The sequence below is a fragment of the Hippoglossus stenolepis genome, chromosome 21 (assembly GCF_022539355.2).
Source record: "Hippoglossus stenolepis isolate QCI-W04-F060 chromosome 21, HSTE1.2, whole genome shotgun sequence".
NCBI lineage: Eukaryota > Metazoa > Chordata > Actinopteri > Pleuronectiformes > Pleuronectidae > Hippoglossus > Hippoglossus stenolepis.
The window spans coordinates 17,244,606-17,263,195 of record NC_061503.1 but is presented as its reverse complement, the minus strand read 5'-3'; the positions used below and the strand labels follow the sequence as shown (position 1 = coordinate 17,263,195).

The window sequence follows — 18,590 nt, the reverse complement described above, 5'->3', positions numbered from 1 at the left end:
GTCGACACTGTGTTTGGCACAAACATGAGCCAGATACGTTCCCTGATCAGAGTCAAGGCTTTTCCCCGGAGTGTTTTGACTTGGACTTCACCGTGACCACACGAGAGTTGCTTACTGCAGCAGTTCTACTGTGAATCCCAGCCCCTCGATGTACTGCATATTTACAGGTTTTTAAAAACTGCATCCTTCAAATTATGTGGAATTATTTCTTCCTTTTAAACCACATAAATCTGCTCACAAATGTTCACGGCTGAAGGAAACCCTGAACATTTTTTTAAAAGAAATCTGATATTTTTCTTTTTTAAATACTGATATCTTCAAGTTAACATCCACCCCCATTAAGCATTTGTCAGTAGTATGTAAACATGTAATACACAGTTTCAAACACACCATAATGTAGTTGTATACAGATATAAGGCTTGTGTATTAATGTTCAGTGTTGTTAACATTAAATTCTCCTATGAAGACATATTTTATATTATTACATTAATCAAAACTTACATATCCTCACAACTTCACTATAGTGTGTAATAATACCTTCATTACATGTTTAAATACTGATTACCAATGCTAAAATAGCTGCAGTGAAAGTCAAGTCATTTTTATTGATGTATAGTTTAGGTTAAAATTTGTTGCTGAAGAAATCTTGTTTATAAGTTGATTAACTTGCCAAAGATGTATAATCAGTGTTGTTCTTTTAGAAGTGGACTGGGTTTATTTGTATTCATGGTCAAAAATAACATCTGGAGTAAAATGTTACTCTCAAATTGTCTTTTTCCAAAGTACAGACCAGACTCTGTTCATTCAGGTTTGTGCTCCACAGAAAACTCCAGGTGCCGTTCAGGGCGGCAGCTGCCAGAAGCTTTATTCAAATCCACTGTAATGACGACAGTGTCACATAGTGATTTAAAGCTGTTACCTTTCAGTAGTTTGACTGGCTCCCAATTCTGTTCTTGATACTCATTGAACTTCTGGCTTAAAAATAACTGGTATTTTGTTTTCCTTTGATATTTCATTTTATTCCAGAGAATTACTAATTGAAAAAAAGGGGGGAAAGGCATGATCAAAATAATAATAATAATAATAATAATAATAATAATAATAAAACCATTCTAGTTTTTTTCAGTTTTTTTTATTATTCAGGTTCTTCCTATTAGAATGAGAGTGTGGTCTATATGAGTTACATGTTTTCCTAAAACCGAGAGCAGCTGATGCAGTTAAATAAAATGAGCTAACATTCATGAGGTAACTTCAACATATTTTGTTTGGTGGTTTTGTGGATGTGTTAATTGTGAAAGTCAAAAGTGAAACACTAGTCGTCCCAGCTGGTTTTCCTGTCTGCCTCCGGGATGACACTCCAGTTGGGTGAAGGTGTTCTTAATGCCAGCCAGTTGAAGTCATCCACCTGGCTCCAGTTGTTTTTGTCCCGGTCCAGGCCGGACACTTTGTAGTCGGCGTCCATGGTGGGATAAGACCAGGAGAACGGGGCGAGGCTCACCCCGTGACAGTCCTCTATGATGGCTCGGCAGGTGACGTGCAGGTACACCTGGGTCTCTGTGGTGTTGTGGGTCCGCAGCTGCTGACAGGGGAAGGCCAGGGTGCTGTTCTTGCAGTGATCCACGAACACGGAGGTGGACACGGGCCCGCACAGGATCTCGCAGCTGTCGATGTGCTTGAGGTGCAGCGTGCTGGGGGAACCGAACAGACGCACCTTGCAGTTGGACAGGTGGGTCAGCAGCACGTCTCCTTGTTGGATCTCCTCGGCAGTTTTGGTCAGAAGCTCACCGTCCTTGTTGGAGAAGCCACACTGGTCAGGGGCCTCTCCAGACTGTGCAGGTGTGGCAGCCCCAGGTGGAGACTTCTCAGATGCACCACCTCCTCCATTCACCTCTCCAGACTGTGCAGGTGTGGCAGCACCAGGGGGAGCTGTGTCTTGGGTGCGAGCTCGAAAGGCAAACTTCTTCTTGGGCATCGCCTTGTCTCTGGCCTCAGAGATGGAGCTCTGCAGCTTCTGGAGAGCAGCCTGCGACCTCCTCAGCTCGTACTGCGTCAGGAACATCACGCTGTCGTTCACAAACTTCTGGAGCTGCGCGGTTTTGGTCGTGGTCTCCTCCAGCCTCCGGATCACCTCGGCCCGGTCCTCTCCGGAGCAGCGGGACAGCAGCTCCTCGATACACGCCAGCTCCGTCTGGAAGGTTCTGGCGAAGTACTCGGTCTTCTCCTCCGGCACGGACCGAGTCTCCTTCTCTTCCTTCCTCCGCTCCACACCATCTATTCTCTCCTGGTTCCGCTTCTCAATCCGCTCTTGAATCTTTGCTCCATCGCTGTCAGTAGCGAACTTATTCTCCTGACTGACTTCATGTGCGGTCTCCATGTTGCTGCAGTGACTGTGTTTGCGGAAGTGACAGCTCCTTTTATTCTTCTTCTCGGTTAGTGAAACCCGAGGTGAACGCTCCACACCGCCACCCACTGTAGCGGAGGTTTTTATGATCAAAGCTGTAATGTCTATGATCTTTGCCAAAGATCAAAGACATAGCCTCCTCCGTGTATTAGATGGGACCAATAAGTTATACATCAAATACAATTTTCAAATAAAAAGTTGGATAACCAGGAAAAGTTGTTCCCGCTGTGAGTTACAATACATATTATGGTTAGCAGTGGAAAGTAAGCAAGTAACCTTTTTAAAAACTTGTTTAGATTTCACATAGAAAGAGCCACGGACATATGATCCATATATCTATATGTATATGCACCTACGTTATTTCATAATGAGTAATATGCACGTAGGTATGTATGTATTATGCATGTATGTGTCTATATGTATGTATATAGTACTCACTTTGTGATATATCTTTCATTTTAGAATGTTTTGTTGTCTTTAATCCTCTATAAAAAATGTTATTCGTTAAATTTCTTCAAACTGCTTGTTGTTTTAAATATATGTGTGTGTGTGTGTGTGTATGTATGCATGTATGTATGTGTGTATGAGTGTATGTATGTAGTACAGTTCTCAGTTTGTGTTATACAGAGTGTTTTATTTTGTTTTTACTCTTTAATCATCTATACATTTATTCATTAAAAGGTTTTCAAACCTAGATTTTTCCTCCGGGGACAAATAAAGCTGTTTTGAATTGAATCAAACTACTTGTCATCATAAACTACTGTTTATATTTAGGTTAGTACTTTATTATAGACACTGCATTGTATAAAAATGTATAACTGTATATGTTGTGTGTATAGTAAGGTATAAAGTATGACTTTTTACACCTGAGGAATAACAAAGGTGTGTCACAATGATCAGAGGCCCGCCCTCTACTGTCGGTGATGATGTCTGACAGCATTTACCTGCTGGTCACGTGGGCGCTGGATTCAACTATAACACCTTAATATCAGTAAATATTAAATATGTATTTAATTATCACTCATGGCAGCTGGAACACTTGAATCCCACAGACATGTCAGGATGTCGGCGTGCACCACCACCACCACCATCACCACCATCCCCGCCGCCGCCGCTGCTGCGGGTCGCTCCGTGCACTACCCCGGCGACCCGTGCGGCGATGGCGAGGAAACCCCGTTGACGTTGCACTGCTTTTTCATGCCGGTGAGTTTCCCTCTGAGTGAATTATAATTTTGCGATAAAAATTTCAAGGCAGAAACACACGCAGGCTCCTTCCTGCTTCCTTCAGGGAGGGAAGAGTCCGAGCGCAGAGCGAAATGTGTCCGAGGCAGAGCGGGGAGCCGGAGAAAAAACATCCGAGTGGGAGAGGGAGCAGGAGGAGGAGGAGAAGGAGGGGGCAGCAAATTAAAAGTTGCCAAATGGAGATATTGGGTTTCAAGCCGAGTGAAGCGGGAGTTCGCCTCTTTTGACGCGTCTTTTGTGTTGTCGTCGCTAATCGGGAGAAATTTCCACGCCGTTTCTCCTCCGCGGCATTTTCCCACGGATTCCTGCCGTCGACACGGGCGGCTATAGCTAACCGGAGCAGGCCGGTGCGCATCGGTTAAAGCGTCGCAGCGCAAGAGGGGGGCGACGCGTCCGGAGCCGAACCGGGGATGGTGTTTAGAGTTAAAAACCTCGCCCCGGTTGGAACGAGGCGGTTTCGGTATTTTGAGTCAAAGGCGGCGACGTTGTTGTGTTTTTGTGTTGCTCATGGAGGACACGTGAAAGTCAGCGGAGACGGACCCGGCGCGTCAGAGACAGCCGAGCCACGCAGGCTGGATCACGGGCGTTTATTTAGTGCGGCTCCAAAGTCGATTATCAAGCTGTCGATTCGATCTATTTTTAGGAATTTAAAACTAGCTAGCTGCAGGTTTAGCTCGTTTCTCTAAACCGACGACCCCTCGACGCTTCGGGGGAAGCACTGCGACACGGGGACTAGCTTGGTTTCCGTCGAGGCGTTCGTGCTACGATGCGACGAAAATTAGCTCTTAATCCAAACGCTTTGCGGCGACGTGGCTTCTCATTGACTAACTTGATCAAAACAATAGAAATAACGCATAGAATCCGAACGCTAAACAGCCGCAACTATGCCTCAGTTTTGTCGGTAAACTCTTTATTTCGGGCGCTTTATGTTTGTTTGTTTTTGACGCTGCTAACGTTAACATTTTGATTTGTAGAACGCGTAATCACAACACGATGGAACTAATTGCGTTAACGACTCAAATACACGAAGAAAGCGCCGGGTTGTTTTGTTTCTTTTAATTGAAACAACTCGCACTTAAACGTTTGCGTGAAAATTATACCGTCACTGTGATAATTGCTTCCCTTTGTCGTAGTTTGGCATATTTCTGTATCGTTGAATCACTTTTCAAAGCACAAAGGATTCTGTACAACATCGAGTTATTGTTACTGATACTTGACATTAAATGATTTTCCTCAAAATACCGTGTTTACATGTGATTAAATGTCGTTTGATCGTCGGTCTGAACTGTTTGGTCTGAGCAGTAGCTCCTGTACTCCTTTGTTCTCCCCGGATCAAAGATGGAGGCTGAACGTGGCTGTAAAGACAAGCCTGTGTCGTGCTAACAGCCATTTTGTAGCATTGCCGTTGTAATATTTTGCACAGACACACAAAAGCTCCGCTTCCCCTCGACTTTGACCAGAAGCACAAAAACAACAATGTCATTCTAAACACACTCAATAGCCACTGAAGGTACTTTTGATATTCTGATACAAATACTTGTCTTAAACTTTGTTGAAATACAACCTTTTACATCAAAGCACTTTAAAGAAACAAAGTAGATATCCAAACTCTCACATCCTTCCTCTGCAGCCTCACATTAACGCTCACTGTCTCATTGTTGTGTCCCTTTTCTTTTTTTTTATTAGTAGCACCAAGATGGCTGCGTACGTTTCAAAACATAAAGCCAGCTCCTCTGTGAGCGTAGAGGCTGAAAGCAAGTGTCTGTGGTATACATAGAGTAGGGTGGAGTTTTACACTCAAATGGCCATTTTTTGCTTCGGGCAGACACGAAAGACAACCAATGTGGGACAGCAGAGGAGGATTATGGGTGGGAGTTTGAGTATCTGCTGCAGGGGGGATGAAGGCCGCCCTGCCCTCACGTACATGCTGATCTCCCACAGCAATGAATGACACACTGTATCCGTCCCCGTCTGTCTCTGCACGCCCTCATTTCACAAACCCATCCGTCTCCGACACTCCCACACCATGTATCTCGCACCTGTAATTTTGCAATCCCACTAAATCTAGCTTCTCACCCCCCGCAGCCCAGCTTGCTGCAGGAAACAAAGGGTGTTAAATGACTGAGTCCATGCTTCCTGCTGGAAACCTGTGAGTGAGATGCCGCCACAGCACACATGCAAAGTGTCCCAGCTCAGTTTAAAAACAAACACAAGTTCCCAACTGAGGTTTACTCCATTGTTTGATGAAGCCAGTGGCCAGTGGTCCATGCAAATGTGAACATAAATCCTTTAATCTTCATTTCTTAGACTCCTCACCTGTGTCCTTCCATCATCTCTCAGGTGTCATGGATGATGAGGACGATCGCCATCTTCTGGATATTTTAGGGTAAAAATCTGGCTCACATTACTTGAATAAACTGCAGGATTATGTAAAGATTTGTGAACGTGGTTACACATTGTACACGTCTGCTTAAGTTTAATCTAAATAATAATTTCCAAAGTTACTCTTCAAAACATCGATGCCACAATTGTCTGCAAGCATATTCCTTTAATCTTTTGTTGGTTTAGAGAAGTGAATAAACAAAAATCCCTCACGCAAAGATATATCGTGGACTATTTACTTTTATCATGGAGTAAAGCAAATTCTATCCCAAACATAAGTGAGAAGAAATGTTTGTTACATGAGACGTAGGTTTTTCTGCCCCGTTAAAAAGTCTGTCTTCTTTCTAACCTTTTCAGAGATGTGGATGCATTGAATGACTATCTCCATGGCAACAACAGCAAGTCTGTGAGTGACTCTTACAGAACACATTCAAAGTCGATCCTTACAAAGTTTGTCTGAATAGAAAAGCTTGATTTTAATGCTGGGACCAGACCACCCGGGCCTCCCCTTCTCTGAGCAATTCGTTTGTTTTTGCAGATTGAGGAGGATGATGTGACGAACGCAGCTTATGGATCAGATGGATCCTTCTTTGCTGGTGACACAGTAAGTTTCCCTGTGATTATCCTCATCCAACCAAAACATAAACGGATTCTTTTATTTTTTATTTGAGATTTAGTTTCCCGTGACAGATTAGGGCCTCAACACTGATCAGGTTTTTTGTTATATTTTACTACTGATGTCATTGTTATGATTCAGTCAGTATGGAGAGGATCTATTTAACCATATGGAAAGTTAAGGGAAGTAAACAGTGGTGCTGCATTTATCAATTCCTTTCACTGTTGAGTAAATTGTCACGGCACTATTTGTTTGATTTACTGTTTGTAAAGGTTGTAAAAAGCAGTTAAGACCCTGGCAAACATTCTGAGGCCTTCACATGCAAACTGTTTTTTCTAAATGCCTCATTTAGCCTGGCTCCAACTCTGGCCTCAAGGATGGCTCTTCCTCAATGGGTGGATTCGGCGCCGATTCAGCCGGGGCAGGCCTCCAGCTCTCCAGCAGCCTTTCATTCATCGAGGATGAATTGGGGACCGGGAACTCTTCTGGCGGCGTGGACCTCGGGGGGGAGGACCAGCCCTTTGACATCCTGCAGAAGTCCCTCATGGAGGCCGACATCACGGAGCAGACGCTGGCCCAGGAGGCCTTACTGGACTCCCAGCCCGCTCCCACTCTAGTGCAGGCGCCGGTTCCCTTCCAGTCCCAGCTGGTCTCTGGGGGTTATGGAGGGGGAGTGGGTATGGTTACCACGGCAACAGCTGCGTTTCCAACAGGCCAGTTCCTGCAGGGAGTCTCCCAGCTGCCCAATGGCTCCGCCCAGCACATCCAGGTGTTGGGATCCTTCGGGGCAGGTGGGGGGATGATGACTCTGAGCAGTTTGGAGAGAACTCCTCAGATTGTGTTGAGGCCGGGGGCCCCTGTAGCTGCAACAGGGGCCACAACAGGGGGGCAGGTGTTTGCCCCCACTCAAGGTCAAGTCGGCCTACCTTTTAAAAACATCCCCCTTCAAAACATTATCATCCAGAGAGGCCCCGGAGGGACCCAGACTCTTGTCAGACCTATCCAACCTAAACCACTTCAAGCTGGGACGCAGACCGTCTACAGCCTCGGTCTTCAGCCCACTTCCACCACCATGGCTAATGCTAACTCTGCTACTTCTGGGGGGCACTACACAGCCAATGGCTCCATTGTAGTACAACCATCCCTGGAGCAGCAACAAGCACAGACAAACTTACAACCTGGACAGTACCTTCTCCCCAGCTCTTTGTCCCTCACTCAGGGCAGCAACATCCACAACGGCCCCAGCGACCCCAACTCAAATGCCCTAATTACCAGTCAGAATGCGGTGCAGATTGTGGCAGGACAGAACTTCACCGGACCACAGAGGGGTCAGTATATCCTGAATCAGGGACTAGTCACCGCGAGTCAGGTTGGAGGGTGTGTGACCCAAACATGGACAGGAGTTACTTGTTCGACCACGGTACCTGTGCAGACATCATGTGCCCCTGGGCGGCTGACCCTGGGGGTCGTCGGCCAAACGCAAGTGTCAGCAAGCCCAGTGCAGCGCCTCCTAGTCACTCAAACCCAGAACTGCACGTCCCTGTCCCCTTTAACTGGAGGAGTGACGCAGGAACAAGACTTCAGACAGGTAGAATTAAACGTCACTGGTGGTATTTTAATAATTTCCACCCTGTTACTCGGACTGACTTTAACTGTTTTATCTTTCAGAATTCCTCATCACCTGCCCTCAAACAGCCCGGTAACATTCATGGTAACTAACACTCTACTGGTGTTTCAGAAATGTTTGTCAGTGTCTTATGTGTCTGTGTCGTCTCCTGTACTTTGACTTAACTTGTGTTGTTTGTTTCTTTTAGTCATGAGAACCATGACGCAAGATTCAACGCTTAACTCTCAGGTACTTTCATTATTTGTTTTGCACTCATGTCTGTGCACGTGTTAGGGCTGCCACCTGACTGTTGGTACAACTAACAACTACTCAACAACTACATACTATATAAAGAAATGCAGTTAGCAAGATAATTTACATTTGTCAACAGTCTCACGGCTCGGGGACACGACCAAGAATATTGTCAGGATAAAAAGTTTCATACCATTATTTATTGACAAATACTAACTTCTTTCAGTCTAAGTTGAAGGAACCAGATGTAGCTCTTCTATCAGAGGGCAGCCCTGGTACATTCTACAATAGAATAAGCTCATAGGGACGATATTGGTGATGTTGTGACAGCGTTGGTTTCTGTGCTGTTTCCAGGTCAGTGCACAGAAGAGGCCTGCCCACCCGCCCCTTACAAGAGAGGGAATGTGAGTTGTTGTTTTTTCCCCTGTGAATATTTAAATAGTTTTGACTTGTCAGGTGTTGACTTGTGTAAATAGTTTCAACCATTGAAGGAGATTTTCTCGTCTCTATAGGATTTTACAACGGCTGGGGAAGGATCACGCCGGAGTTCAGACCCTAGATCGACGAAGTTTCACTTCAATCAGCGACGCGCTGCAAAGACTCCTCCCTTACCACGTGTTCCAGGGGGCGCCGCCCAGCCAGGAGGAGTTCTCACAGGGTACGTACGGCCTTAATCTGTTAGCCTGAAGCTAAATCTCAAAGGAAGACAAAGTAAATCCAATAGAGAATTAAAAAAAGCTTTTATCCAATTTGAGGTTTGTGTTGTTTTGTTTCCAGTTGATGATGAATTCGAGGTCGTAGCGACTCAGGTGCTGAAGAGGACCCAGGCCATGGTGAACAAATACAGACGGTTACTACTGGTGGAAGCTGAGGTAGGCGCGTCCATGAGCAAGTTGTTGCACTCATGTATTTCACCGGTTGCTAACAGGTTGCCTCTCCTTCCCCTGCAGCGTTCAAGTCCGTCATCGGAGATGGTGATGATTGACAGGACCTTCAACCAAGAGGAACGCAGCAACCTCACGCAAGACAAGCGCATGGTACTCGTGGATCCAGGTAAGACCGAGAAAAAAGGAAGAGTAAAGGAATTTGGAGAAACAAGACATTCTTTTCAACTCTTCCTCTCTTATCTGTTCTACAGACAGCTTTCTGGAAGACTTCTGCTGTGGCATGAAATCCAGACTTTCCCCAGAACCGGCCCCGGCCCCACCCCCGGCCCCTCCTCCGTCCAGCTGTAGCTGGAACCCGTCAGACAGTGGCTCCACGGAGCCGCCGTACAGGACAGACTCGCAGCCCGGCTGTGGTGATCCGGGAGGGGGCGGGGCTGCAGGAGCCGGTGCGGCAGACAGACTCCCCCCTCTACACTTAGAAAACAAGAGCGTCCTTGAACTGAAGAGATCCCAGCAGCGCTTTGAGCCCAGCGGCGGCAGCAACAACAGCCTCGCCGCTGCCAACAGCTGTCCCCCAGGTAACGCCTCGCCTCTAGCAGCAAAGTCAGAAGGACAGACGCACTACCAGGGTTCACACCAACTGTCCTCCCAGCCGATCCCGCCCCAGTTCCCCGCTCAGCTCACGTCACCCCCACACACTGACACAGACTCTGCTCTAGAGGCGGCGGTCAACAGCATCTTGGAATGTTAAGACTGATGCTTCTTATCATCCCCAGTGTTTGATTTTGTCTTTTTATACGTGTGTGTACATGTTTATTTTTTTATTTTTAATCTCTCCTGTTGAAGTATTTGTTATATCCCCCAACAAATCCCTGTGTGAAGAGAGGTCAACTCTTCTTTCAGGTTTCGGGTCTTTGTGACACGATCGGCCATGTAGCATGTATTTAATTTGTTTTTTACATTTCTCTTTTTTTGTTTTGAAGCATGACGTAGGAGTCGAGGTGGATACAGGCACTTATATATACCTATAAAGACCCGGGAATGTGTGCAATGCAATGGACTTTATATTCATTTCACGGTAACTTGAAGATGAAGCTGCTTTCAGACATGAAACACTGAACTCCGGATGATCTCATGAAACTCGGAGGGGCTGCATGTGAGAACGCAGACTTCAGGGGTCAGTTTCTCCTGCTGCGTTCTTCATATGTGACATTTCCCAGAGTTCATGTCTGAAAACAGTTCAGGAGTGTTCCTCTCTTCACACACAGACACACATGCCATATATATATATATATATATATATATATATATATATATATATATATATATATATATATATATATATTTAGTGCCAGCTGATTACCCACAGTACCTATGCTGAACAAACCCAGGATGTGGGGGATGATGACAGTGCCTAATTCTAGGTTTCTCCTTTTCTTTTTTTATTGTTTACATGAAGAAGTTGCTTTCAGAATTCACTCGTCACAGAAACACCCAATGAACACGTGGTTTGGTAGATTCTTTGAGGTTCGATCGGCGGAGACACGTTCACTTCGACAAATTGCACTAAACGTACTGTTGCTTTTTTCAGGAACTGTAAGAACATGAGTCGATCTTCGGCGTGCGCTCGGCTAAACAGAATGTGAACAGAACCAAAATGAGTTTGCCTGCTTTCAGCTGCCTGCAACAAGGACGACCTCTCCCACTAGAAACCAGTCTGACTCGACTTACTGTTGTTTTACTCTTCTCAGCAACGCTTCTTTTCTTTTCTTTTCTTTAATCCTTGTGCTTAAGTCACATTTTCTTTGGCTTTGGTTTTCTTTTGTACCTTAAAGGTATGCAAGCCCCGACACAGACAAATCTCCATTTCAACCACCTCTTATCATTTCACGGTGTATTTTGTGTCAGGGGAGATTAGTCCTCAGATTGAGGAAGATATGTTACAACATGTTTATCTTTTTTATTTAGATTTTTTTATTTTCCTAATTATTAGAAAATTTGACTGTTCTGCTCATTGCAATGTTTCCGACATCGTCGTTATGTTAAATCACCTTGAAGTGTCATTGATTGTATGTTTGTCTGCCTTCTGCATATTATTTTGTATTGATCATATCTATGCTTGAATACCTTGACATCTCCATCAGGTTTGTACGTTGATCTGCAAACGTGCTCACTGATCCGTGGCTACATTCTCATGTAGTTTGATTTCCACGCCTGATTTTATTCTTTCGTGTTGGCTCACACCTCCTGGATGTTTCCCTCACTTGCCAGTCTTTTTTTGTCATCATGCATTTCTCACCTTTTCTGTTTTTCCCTCTCAGCAGAGCAACCAAAATTTACCAGGAGAGAGTGTGGTCATGTCCAGAATCATCCTCAGATTTTTTAATTTCTCTGTCCAGGACTAAAACGACATTAACTCCCATGGCGTTAATGTCGAGCGTGTTTTAGTTTTCATTTAGTTTTTAGAACCAAAACTCAACCTACTGTGATATTTCATCCTGAGTAAGACTTTATCCTAAATATTGTATTTGTTTTTGGAGTAACATTTTTTTTGTGTTAACTTCTACAGAAATCTGTCTTACAGTGCAAAGCAAGAAAAGGCGATTTGTCTGCCAAACTCAACCCAGGACCAAAGCTTAGGTTTAACGAAGTGTTTTACTGCTCCTGGGGTTGATTCTGGATAGTTCCACCTTTCTCTTGTAACGTGTCTGTGAATTATGATTGCCAGTAAGCTACGACTGCAGACTGAAGGCCTTTTTATACGGGGTGATGAAGAACTCATTTGTCATCGTCTTCTGTTTGTGTCTGTGTGTGTGTTTGAGTGCCAGTGGCTGTTGCAGGAGTTGCTGCAAGATGTTGTGCCTCGACAGCACTTAGTTTTAGACCTGCACAAAGTGGGGACGTGTCCAGCGTCTGTCGGTGAAACAAAGTGTGACCTGGATGCATATCAGTGTCCGAGGGCCCGGCAGGAACATTACCGCTTCTTCTCCTCTATTTTCAGTGGGGATTTGTTTTTCTGCCTCCATTTTCACTGTCGTTCTGTCTCACTTGATTTGTGTAGTTTGTTGTTTTGTACAAAAAATTGAAAAGTGGAACACAAAATATTTATAATTTTGTATGGAGAAAAAATAAGAATGTAAAGAAACAACACATGAGAAAATGGAAATTATTTTTTATTGTGTTTGCCAAGAAGCAGCTTCAGAAAAAAAAGAGGAAGAAAACTACAAAAACACTGTCATTTCTTCATTTGTAGCTCGTGTGTGTTCACTACAGCAGCGAAGGGGAGTCAACAATAAATTCATTTTGAATACAATGAGAAACTGGTCCAGTCCGGCTGAGAGCCTCCTTCAGTGTCCCTCCATTACTATTCAGCGAGTGTTCACACAGCCACTCACAGACTCAGCATGCAGAGTAACAACATGTGACAGGGGAAGCGTTTCCAAAGAAAACACAGATTTGCGACTCTCCGCTTCACAGATAGAATCTCCTCATGGATGCTGATGTGAGGGTGTGTCACGTTTCATCACGTCTGAGCTTCCTCACGAAGATTTTGATCAAGTTAAAAAACTGTTTGTTCCCTTAAATCCTCTCGTGGACCTCGGCGCCAAAGCCTCTGCAGGAGCAAAGAAAACATTGGACTGCTCAACCCACACAATCTTATTAACACAACTCAACAATGACCCCTAGTGGAGTCCCGGGGACACAGCGGGACTCTGAACACATGTCAGAGCTGAAACTATTTTGGATTGTCAAATGAAAACATTCGTTAAACTCAAAAAAAATCTATTTATCCCAATAATTTTTCTTCTAAATATTTCTCTCAATCTGATATAACATAAATAGAAAATAAAAATAAATAGAATAGATTAAACTGCAGTGGTGTGAGTGGTCAAGTGAGCATTAAACTACGAATCTCTGAATAACAACTCGACCAGTTGGTAAAGGACTGGTTTTTAGAAGACATCTGTGATGCGGAGAATTTCATAAGAGGATCGATTCTTCTTCCATATTTGTCAGTTAAATAAAAAGCAGCCAGAACGTAAAAAACAAACAGAATTTGTCTTCCAACGTCTTCAAAGCTCACTGGTTCTAAAGGTTTTGTCTTTTTTAGTTTAAAGGAGACTCACTATACTCATATTCAGGGTGATAACTTAAATCTGAGCTCTTACATGAAAGGGTTTACAAGCTCCAATGTTCAGAAAACACATCACTGTCCTATTTCTAGAAGTCCATCGCTGCAGCTCCTCTTTTGAGCCGCTGTCTGAAACACTCAGCTCCTGTCTCTTTAAGGCCCTCCTCCTGATGAAGCCCAGCCTGCTCTGATTGGCCAGCTGGTTCACTCTGTTCTGATTGGTCAACCACCTCCAGTGCTTGAAGGAAACATCGGCCTCCGCTCTAGCTTTACCTGACTTTGTTAGGGGGCGTGTCAGACTAGACGCTAGGCATGACATATGTGAAAAACGGAAAAAACCTTGATATGGCTCCTTTAAACAAAAACTCCTCCTGCTACAGATGTTGTTTCCGTGTCCACGCTCGCTTGTCCAAACATCTTCTCTCGACCTCAGTGGTACTTCCTCCAGCGATCGTGCTCTGAAAAAACAACAACACAACGAGTCATCTCCACATCTCCTCACAAACACTGAGAGAACTTCCCTCACTTACTTATATGAGGGTAGCTCCAGATGTAGCTTAGCACACAGTATCCTGCTAACAGGATGCCCAGTCCACCCACACCACCTTTCCTCACGTCGATGTATCTCCTGTAATACCACTGCCAGCCTGAGGGAGGCACAGGAGAGGAGAGGGAACACATAGATGTAAAAGCAGCCGGTTAGCTTAGCATAATGACTGGAAACAGGTGATAAAATCTAAATGTTTCCTTCCTGAAGCATGAGTGGCATTAGTTTCCCAAAATGGATGCAGACCATAGACAATAAATAAAGATGGACGACATGACAGCTCCCAAAAAGTGAAGCCAAAGCGTCTCAATCGCCCCCTGTTGGCTGGCTGCAGTATAGGTCATAAACCCTGCCTCCTCCGTTTTAGCAGATGGGACTTGGACGAAACTAATAAATCAAAATACATGTATATTCAAGTGTTAATTTTTACTGTAAATTTGGTGAATTTAGTTAGCCATGATTGACAGCTGAGACTGACTCCTGATTGGCCAAGCACATGTATTGGTGGGACATCGATGCCACGGCTCCACCCCCCCGATCTCTACTCCTCAGACTCTGACTCCACATTACATCCTCGGCACAAGATGGCTGCGCTCGTATCCGGGATATTTTGGCTTTATTTGTGGACAGTGTGAGGAAGTGGGGACACGTCGTCCATCTTTATTTACAGTCATTGTGTAAAATATTTGTATTTGTGTGAGATGAGCTTCATATTCACCTCTCTGCGCTATTTCCACTGCGTCTCTTGGACGACTGGGGACTCTGCAGCCGAGCCACTGAGGTAACTCCCTCAGCTTCACCTGTCCGAGACTCGGCCGTGTCACAGCCTCTGTTGTTCACACAGAACCAGTGCATTGACAGATAAATACACACGAGAACACATCCTCTTTCGTTTCACCCTCGTCGACTGAAAGCTTTTACACTCGTGTTTCCTGCGTTTCGACTGAAACAGAAACCGAAACAACGCTCTTCTCAGAACCTCGGTTTGAGGAACACAAACCTGTTTCCTGCTTAAGTCTTTCTCAAAACTTAGAACCCAAACTTTTCTAAACTGATTAAAGTTGTTAAACACACCCGAATAAAAATAGTCTGAAATTACTAAAATATCATATAAAAAGGATTCAAGCTGCAATTAATCATTTTGGTCATTATGAATAATCAGTCTTGTTCTGTCAAGCACAATAAATCTGTTGCAATCATGAGTTTTTTGTGAAGAACTGAGCTAAACTCAAAGATATTTAATTAACTATAATGTAAGACAAGTAAAAAACTGCATTTTACATTTGAGAAGCAGGAAAAACTGTCAGTGATTCATTTTCTGTCAGTTGTTTCCTGTCTCGATTTCTGTCAAATACTGACCTTCCTTTCGAGTGAGAGCAGCGTTTTGTTTCCTGTCCTCCAGGATCAGCCAATCAGCAGCTCTCGACGTCTCCACCCTTGCCAGCGGCCTTGGTGTGGTCAGAGGTAAAAGACGAGGACTGGAGAACTGGATGGTTGACAGTGGCAGCGAGAGGAGTTCTGCCATGTGACGGCCGACCTTCTGCCCCTGGATCGCGCCGACTGAACCTGGAGGAGGGGAAGTTTGGCTCAGGGGAGTTTCCGGGAAGAAGAGTTTGGGTTGAGAGGAACCATCGTGTTCCAGAGGGATTAAAAAGGCTTCTTTAGACTTTGAGCTTCTTTCCTTCACTGGTAATAATTCAGTTTGTTGTGAACTGGCGCTGAGCAGCTGCTCCGACACAGTTTGAGTTGTTACCAAGCAGCGAACAACATCTTTTCCAGTCTCTGCTGGAACCGTCACTGCTCTGAGACGAGTGTCAAGTCTGTTGTTGCTGCTCAGGTCGTCTGTAGTTTCAGTCTCACTCAGGATTCTCTTCTTGCTGGTTGTGCTGGTTTTAGTTCGGCCTAAAAGGCCTTTAGCATCCTGGATGGTGATCCTGGCCTGGTCCCCACTTCCCGATGTCAAAATGGTCACATTAGAATCCTCTGTTTCCTTCACGTTATCCACCCAGAGGTCGTCTCTTACGTGAGGCCTGTTATTGAATCCAGAATCTAAAGAGTCAGAGTCTGGCTCTTTGGTTGTGGGAGGGGATTGTTCAGCCCTCTTCGTCTTTGACGCCTTCTTTTTAGAGGCTTCTTTGGGTTTGGTGTCTGTGGACAGAGCGGACAAAGTGATGCCGTCTGTCTTAATGTAGGTTTCTGGAGGGTTAAAGGTTCTGGAGCTTAGAGGATCTGCTAAAACAGGAGTGGAACCTGAGAGCAAGTCTTCTGAGGCAGATCCGGTTCCTTCCAGGGATCCTTTAGCGGCTCGGTCCGTGTTTGTAGCTTCTATCAGAGCACGGAGACTCTTCTTTTTCGGCTTAGAGGCGATGGAAGGTGGAGACAGCGGCGGAGAGGAGGTGAGGGAGGTAGTGGTGGAGGACGGCGTGCTGGCCAACTTGATTTGTTCTGATAGCTTCTCCCTCTTCTTCTTAGTTGATGGAGGAGGTGAAGAAGAACTCGAGCCTGTGCTGTCAGACGTCTGTGCTGGTGCGGATGTTGTGCTTTTCTTCGCCCGTGGACTTGCTGCCATTGACAATGACTCTCTGGACTTCTTCCCCTTCGCCGTCGGTTCACTGTCGCCTGCGCCCAGCGGAGAAGACGATGTCGTCTGATTCGCTCCGACGTGACTTCCGGTCGGGTTCGTTTGGGAGTTCGCTGCTTTACAATGTGGGAGGTGACTCTTCAGCCTTTTGAAGGTTTTCCCACAGGACGGACAAACCTCTGTGAGGACAAACAGAGACAGAGCATCACAACTAGAGCTGAAAGTAGTAGTTGATTAATCACCAGAAAATAATCTGCAACTTCTTTAAAATTCAATATTCAAAGTCTGGGTCCAAACTGCAGATTAGAAAAGCTGGAAGCAAAAAGAAATGTTTTGATTTTTCTGCTTGAAAAATATCAAATCCTTGACATCTTTTATTCTATACTTCTTTTGCTTCTATATTTTATTATACAGCTGCTTGTTTTATATATTTTCTTTGTAAATCTTTATGGCAGAAACCATTGATTTGAGATTGACACATTTGAGAAGTTCTTGAATCCGCGAACACAACAGCTGCTCGTTCATTTTGTGTTAATCGGGTGATCGATTAATCGACATCAGATCTAAATATGTACAAACTAACGATACTGTAAAATGTAAATATACAGTGAGTATCACTTATTCTAGGATGCGCAGTATCTTGCTTCATGTGCTGATCCTCCAATGAAAAGACGTATCGTTAACAGTTGCGCTTACCGGAGCTCATTCTGAACGCGTGCGTCAAACAGCCAATCAGAGAGCTGCGTGTCCCGGGGAAATAATTGCGGCGGCGGCGACATGAGAAGTCGTTTGACGTTTAACGAACTTTAACATTAGAACAAAGTGTAACAACTTCTCCTGAGCGTCAGGGTCATCTGTTGCCGTGTGGAGGGGAAAGACCCTTTAGGTGGCGCCTCAGGAGCCTGAGTAGAAATAACTGAAATCATCGCTAGGTTGCTTTTTATTATTAATATTATTATTTGTCTGGTTGCAGAGATTAAATATAGTGAGATGTGTTTGGTGTTTTAAATCGTCTCATGAACGTTCTGGAGAAACACGTGGTGATGTGATTAGTGGGTGTGGCGCGTTGATTCAATACAGATGAGTCCCCATCTTCTACTTCCGTCTTCGCCTCAATACCCGGAAATACAGTTTTTTTAGAGAAATGTGTCAAATTTTAAAAATCAAACATCTCATGTTCCCACATCCAGAAAAGATTTGAAAAAAGAGAACTATTATAACTCATAACTTAAAAGGAACAGAGATCTTTAAAGAAATTGATTTGTTACAATGAGAGGAATCAGTTTGTGGAACAATCTCTACGAAGAATCTAAAACAAACATATTTAAAAACTATTAAAGCTAATATGTGGAGGAAATAGAATGAAATGTGTTAAGTTTTGTTCTGTTTTGTGTGACTAATAGCGGGATGTGAGGGGCCTGATAGAGAAGTTGTCACTTAATCCGCAAACCAAGCTTGACTTCTCATCTTACATGAATTTTCTGCGAAAGGAAAATTGTTAGATACGACTTTTATCTTTGTATGTATAATGGAAATAGAAAGATGTTTTACTGGGGTTCAAAACACACACAGCACATGAATTTCACTTTTAAAATAACTAATTTAAAACACAGTTCTGTCAGACTGGTTATAATGAAAATAACAAGAGTGATACTTAATGATAGCAGCACCAAGTCTTAGTAGAAGTAGTAGTCATAATAATAATAATAATAATAATAATAATAATAAGTCAGATCTGGAGTTAAGATAATTAAAAGTCAGAATTTCCTGTACAAATATAAACTTGGTTGCATGTTTTGGGTCAACGTTAAGATCTGTGAATTATTCCCTGGGAAAAAGCTGAAAATGTATAAACATGTATCTAATAATGTAAAAATATTCCTGGATCCAAATCTAAATTTGCTCGGTTCTTCCCTGACCCAAACCGGACGCATCCTTTCACCA

General features: G+C 44.1%; 3 protein-coding genes across 7 annotated transcripts; 1 reads left to right on the top strand and 2 right to left on the bottom strand.

Moving 5' to 3' along the window:
- Positions 1 to 1,108: 1,108 nt before the first annotated feature.
- On the bottom strand, positions 1,109 to 3,312 carry tbcc (tubulin folding cofactor C). Its single transcript, XM_035145743.2, has one exon. It carries the CDS (start codon positions 2,372 to 2,374, stop codon positions 1,313 to 1,315), a length of 1,062 nt encoding a protein of 353 aa, XP_035001634.1. The 5' UTR covers positions 2,375 to 3,312; the 3' UTR covers positions 1,109 to 1,312.
- A 182-nt stretch (positions 3,313 to 3,494) lies between these two features.
- bicral (BICRA like chromatin remodeling complex associated protein) lies at positions 3,495 to 10,657 on the top strand. Of its 5 annotated transcripts, none has more exons than XM_035145741.2 (13): positions 3,495 to 3,604; positions 5,734 to 5,792; positions 5,984 to 6,029; positions 6,383 to 6,431; positions 6,564 to 6,629; positions 6,994 to 8,229; positions 8,310 to 8,352; positions 8,456 to 8,496; positions 8,854 to 8,903; positions 9,012 to 9,157; positions 9,277 to 9,371; positions 9,450 to 9,552; positions 9,638 to 10,657. In XM_035145741.2, the coding sequence occupies exons 3-13, from the start codon at positions 5,989 to 5,991 to the stop codon at positions 10,135 to 10,137; spliced, it is 2,370 nt and encodes a 789-aa protein (XP_035001632.1). In that variant the 5' UTR covers positions 3,495 to 3,604; positions 5,734 to 5,792; positions 5,984 to 5,988; the 3' UTR covers positions 10,138 to 10,657. The 5 variants fall into 5 exon arrangements, with proteins under 5 accessions (XP_035001632.1, XP_035001627.1, XP_035001626.1 ...); XM_035145736.2 differs by having other exon boundaries at positions 3,521 to 3,604; positions 5,729 to 5,792; XM_035145735.2 differs by having other exon boundaries at positions 3,521 to 3,604; positions 5,729 to 5,792; positions 5,951 to 6,029.
- Positions 10,658 to 12,541: 1,884 nt separating this feature from the next.
- Positions 12,542 to 17,581, bottom strand: si:dkey-21c1.4 (uncharacterized protein C17orf80 homolog). The gene is made up of 5 exons (XM_035145742.2): positions 17,343 to 17,581; positions 15,425 to 16,825; positions 14,784 to 14,894; positions 14,049 to 14,165; positions 12,542 to 13,976 (listed from the first exon to the last, which is right to left on the bottom strand). The coding sequence occupies exons 1-5, from the start codon at positions 17,350 to 17,352 to the stop codon at positions 13,948 to 13,950; spliced, it is 1,668 nt and encodes a 555-aa protein (XP_035001633.2). The 5' UTR covers positions 17,353 to 17,581; the 3' UTR covers positions 12,542 to 13,947.
- Between the last annotated feature and the right edge of the window lie 1,009 nt (positions 17,582 to 18,590).

What these genes read in the sequence shown, in the direction of transcription:
- bicral (XM_035145741.2), top strand. Translation starts at nt 5,989, where the DNA reads ATGGATGATGAGGACGATCGCCATCTTCTGGATATTTTAGG. An exon ending in ATGGCAACAACAGCAAGTCT is followed by an intron (nt 6,432 to 6,563) that starts GTGAGTGACTCT and finishes TTGTTTTTGCAG; the next exon opens with ATTGAGGAGGATGATGTGAC. An exon ending in ATTCAACGCTTAACTCTCAG is followed by an intron (nt 8,497 to 8,853) that starts GTACTTTCATTA and finishes TGCTGTTTCCAG; the next exon opens with GTCAGTGCACAGAAGAGGCC.
- si:dkey-21c1.4 (XM_035145742.2), bottom strand. An exon ending in TGCTCTCACTCGAAAGGAAG is followed by an intron (nt 14,895 to 15,424) that starts GTCAGTATTTGA and finishes TGTGAACAACAG; the next exon opens with AGGCTGTGACACGGCCGAGT. An exon ending in AGTGGAAATAGCGCAGAGAG is followed by an intron (nt 14,166 to 14,783) that starts GTGAATATGAAG and finishes TGCCTCCCTCAG; the next exon opens with GCTGGCAGTGGTATTACAGG.
- tbcc (XM_035145743.2), bottom strand. Translation starts at nt 2,374, where the DNA reads ATGGAGACCGCACATGAAGTCAGTCAGGAGAATAAGTTCGCTACTGAC.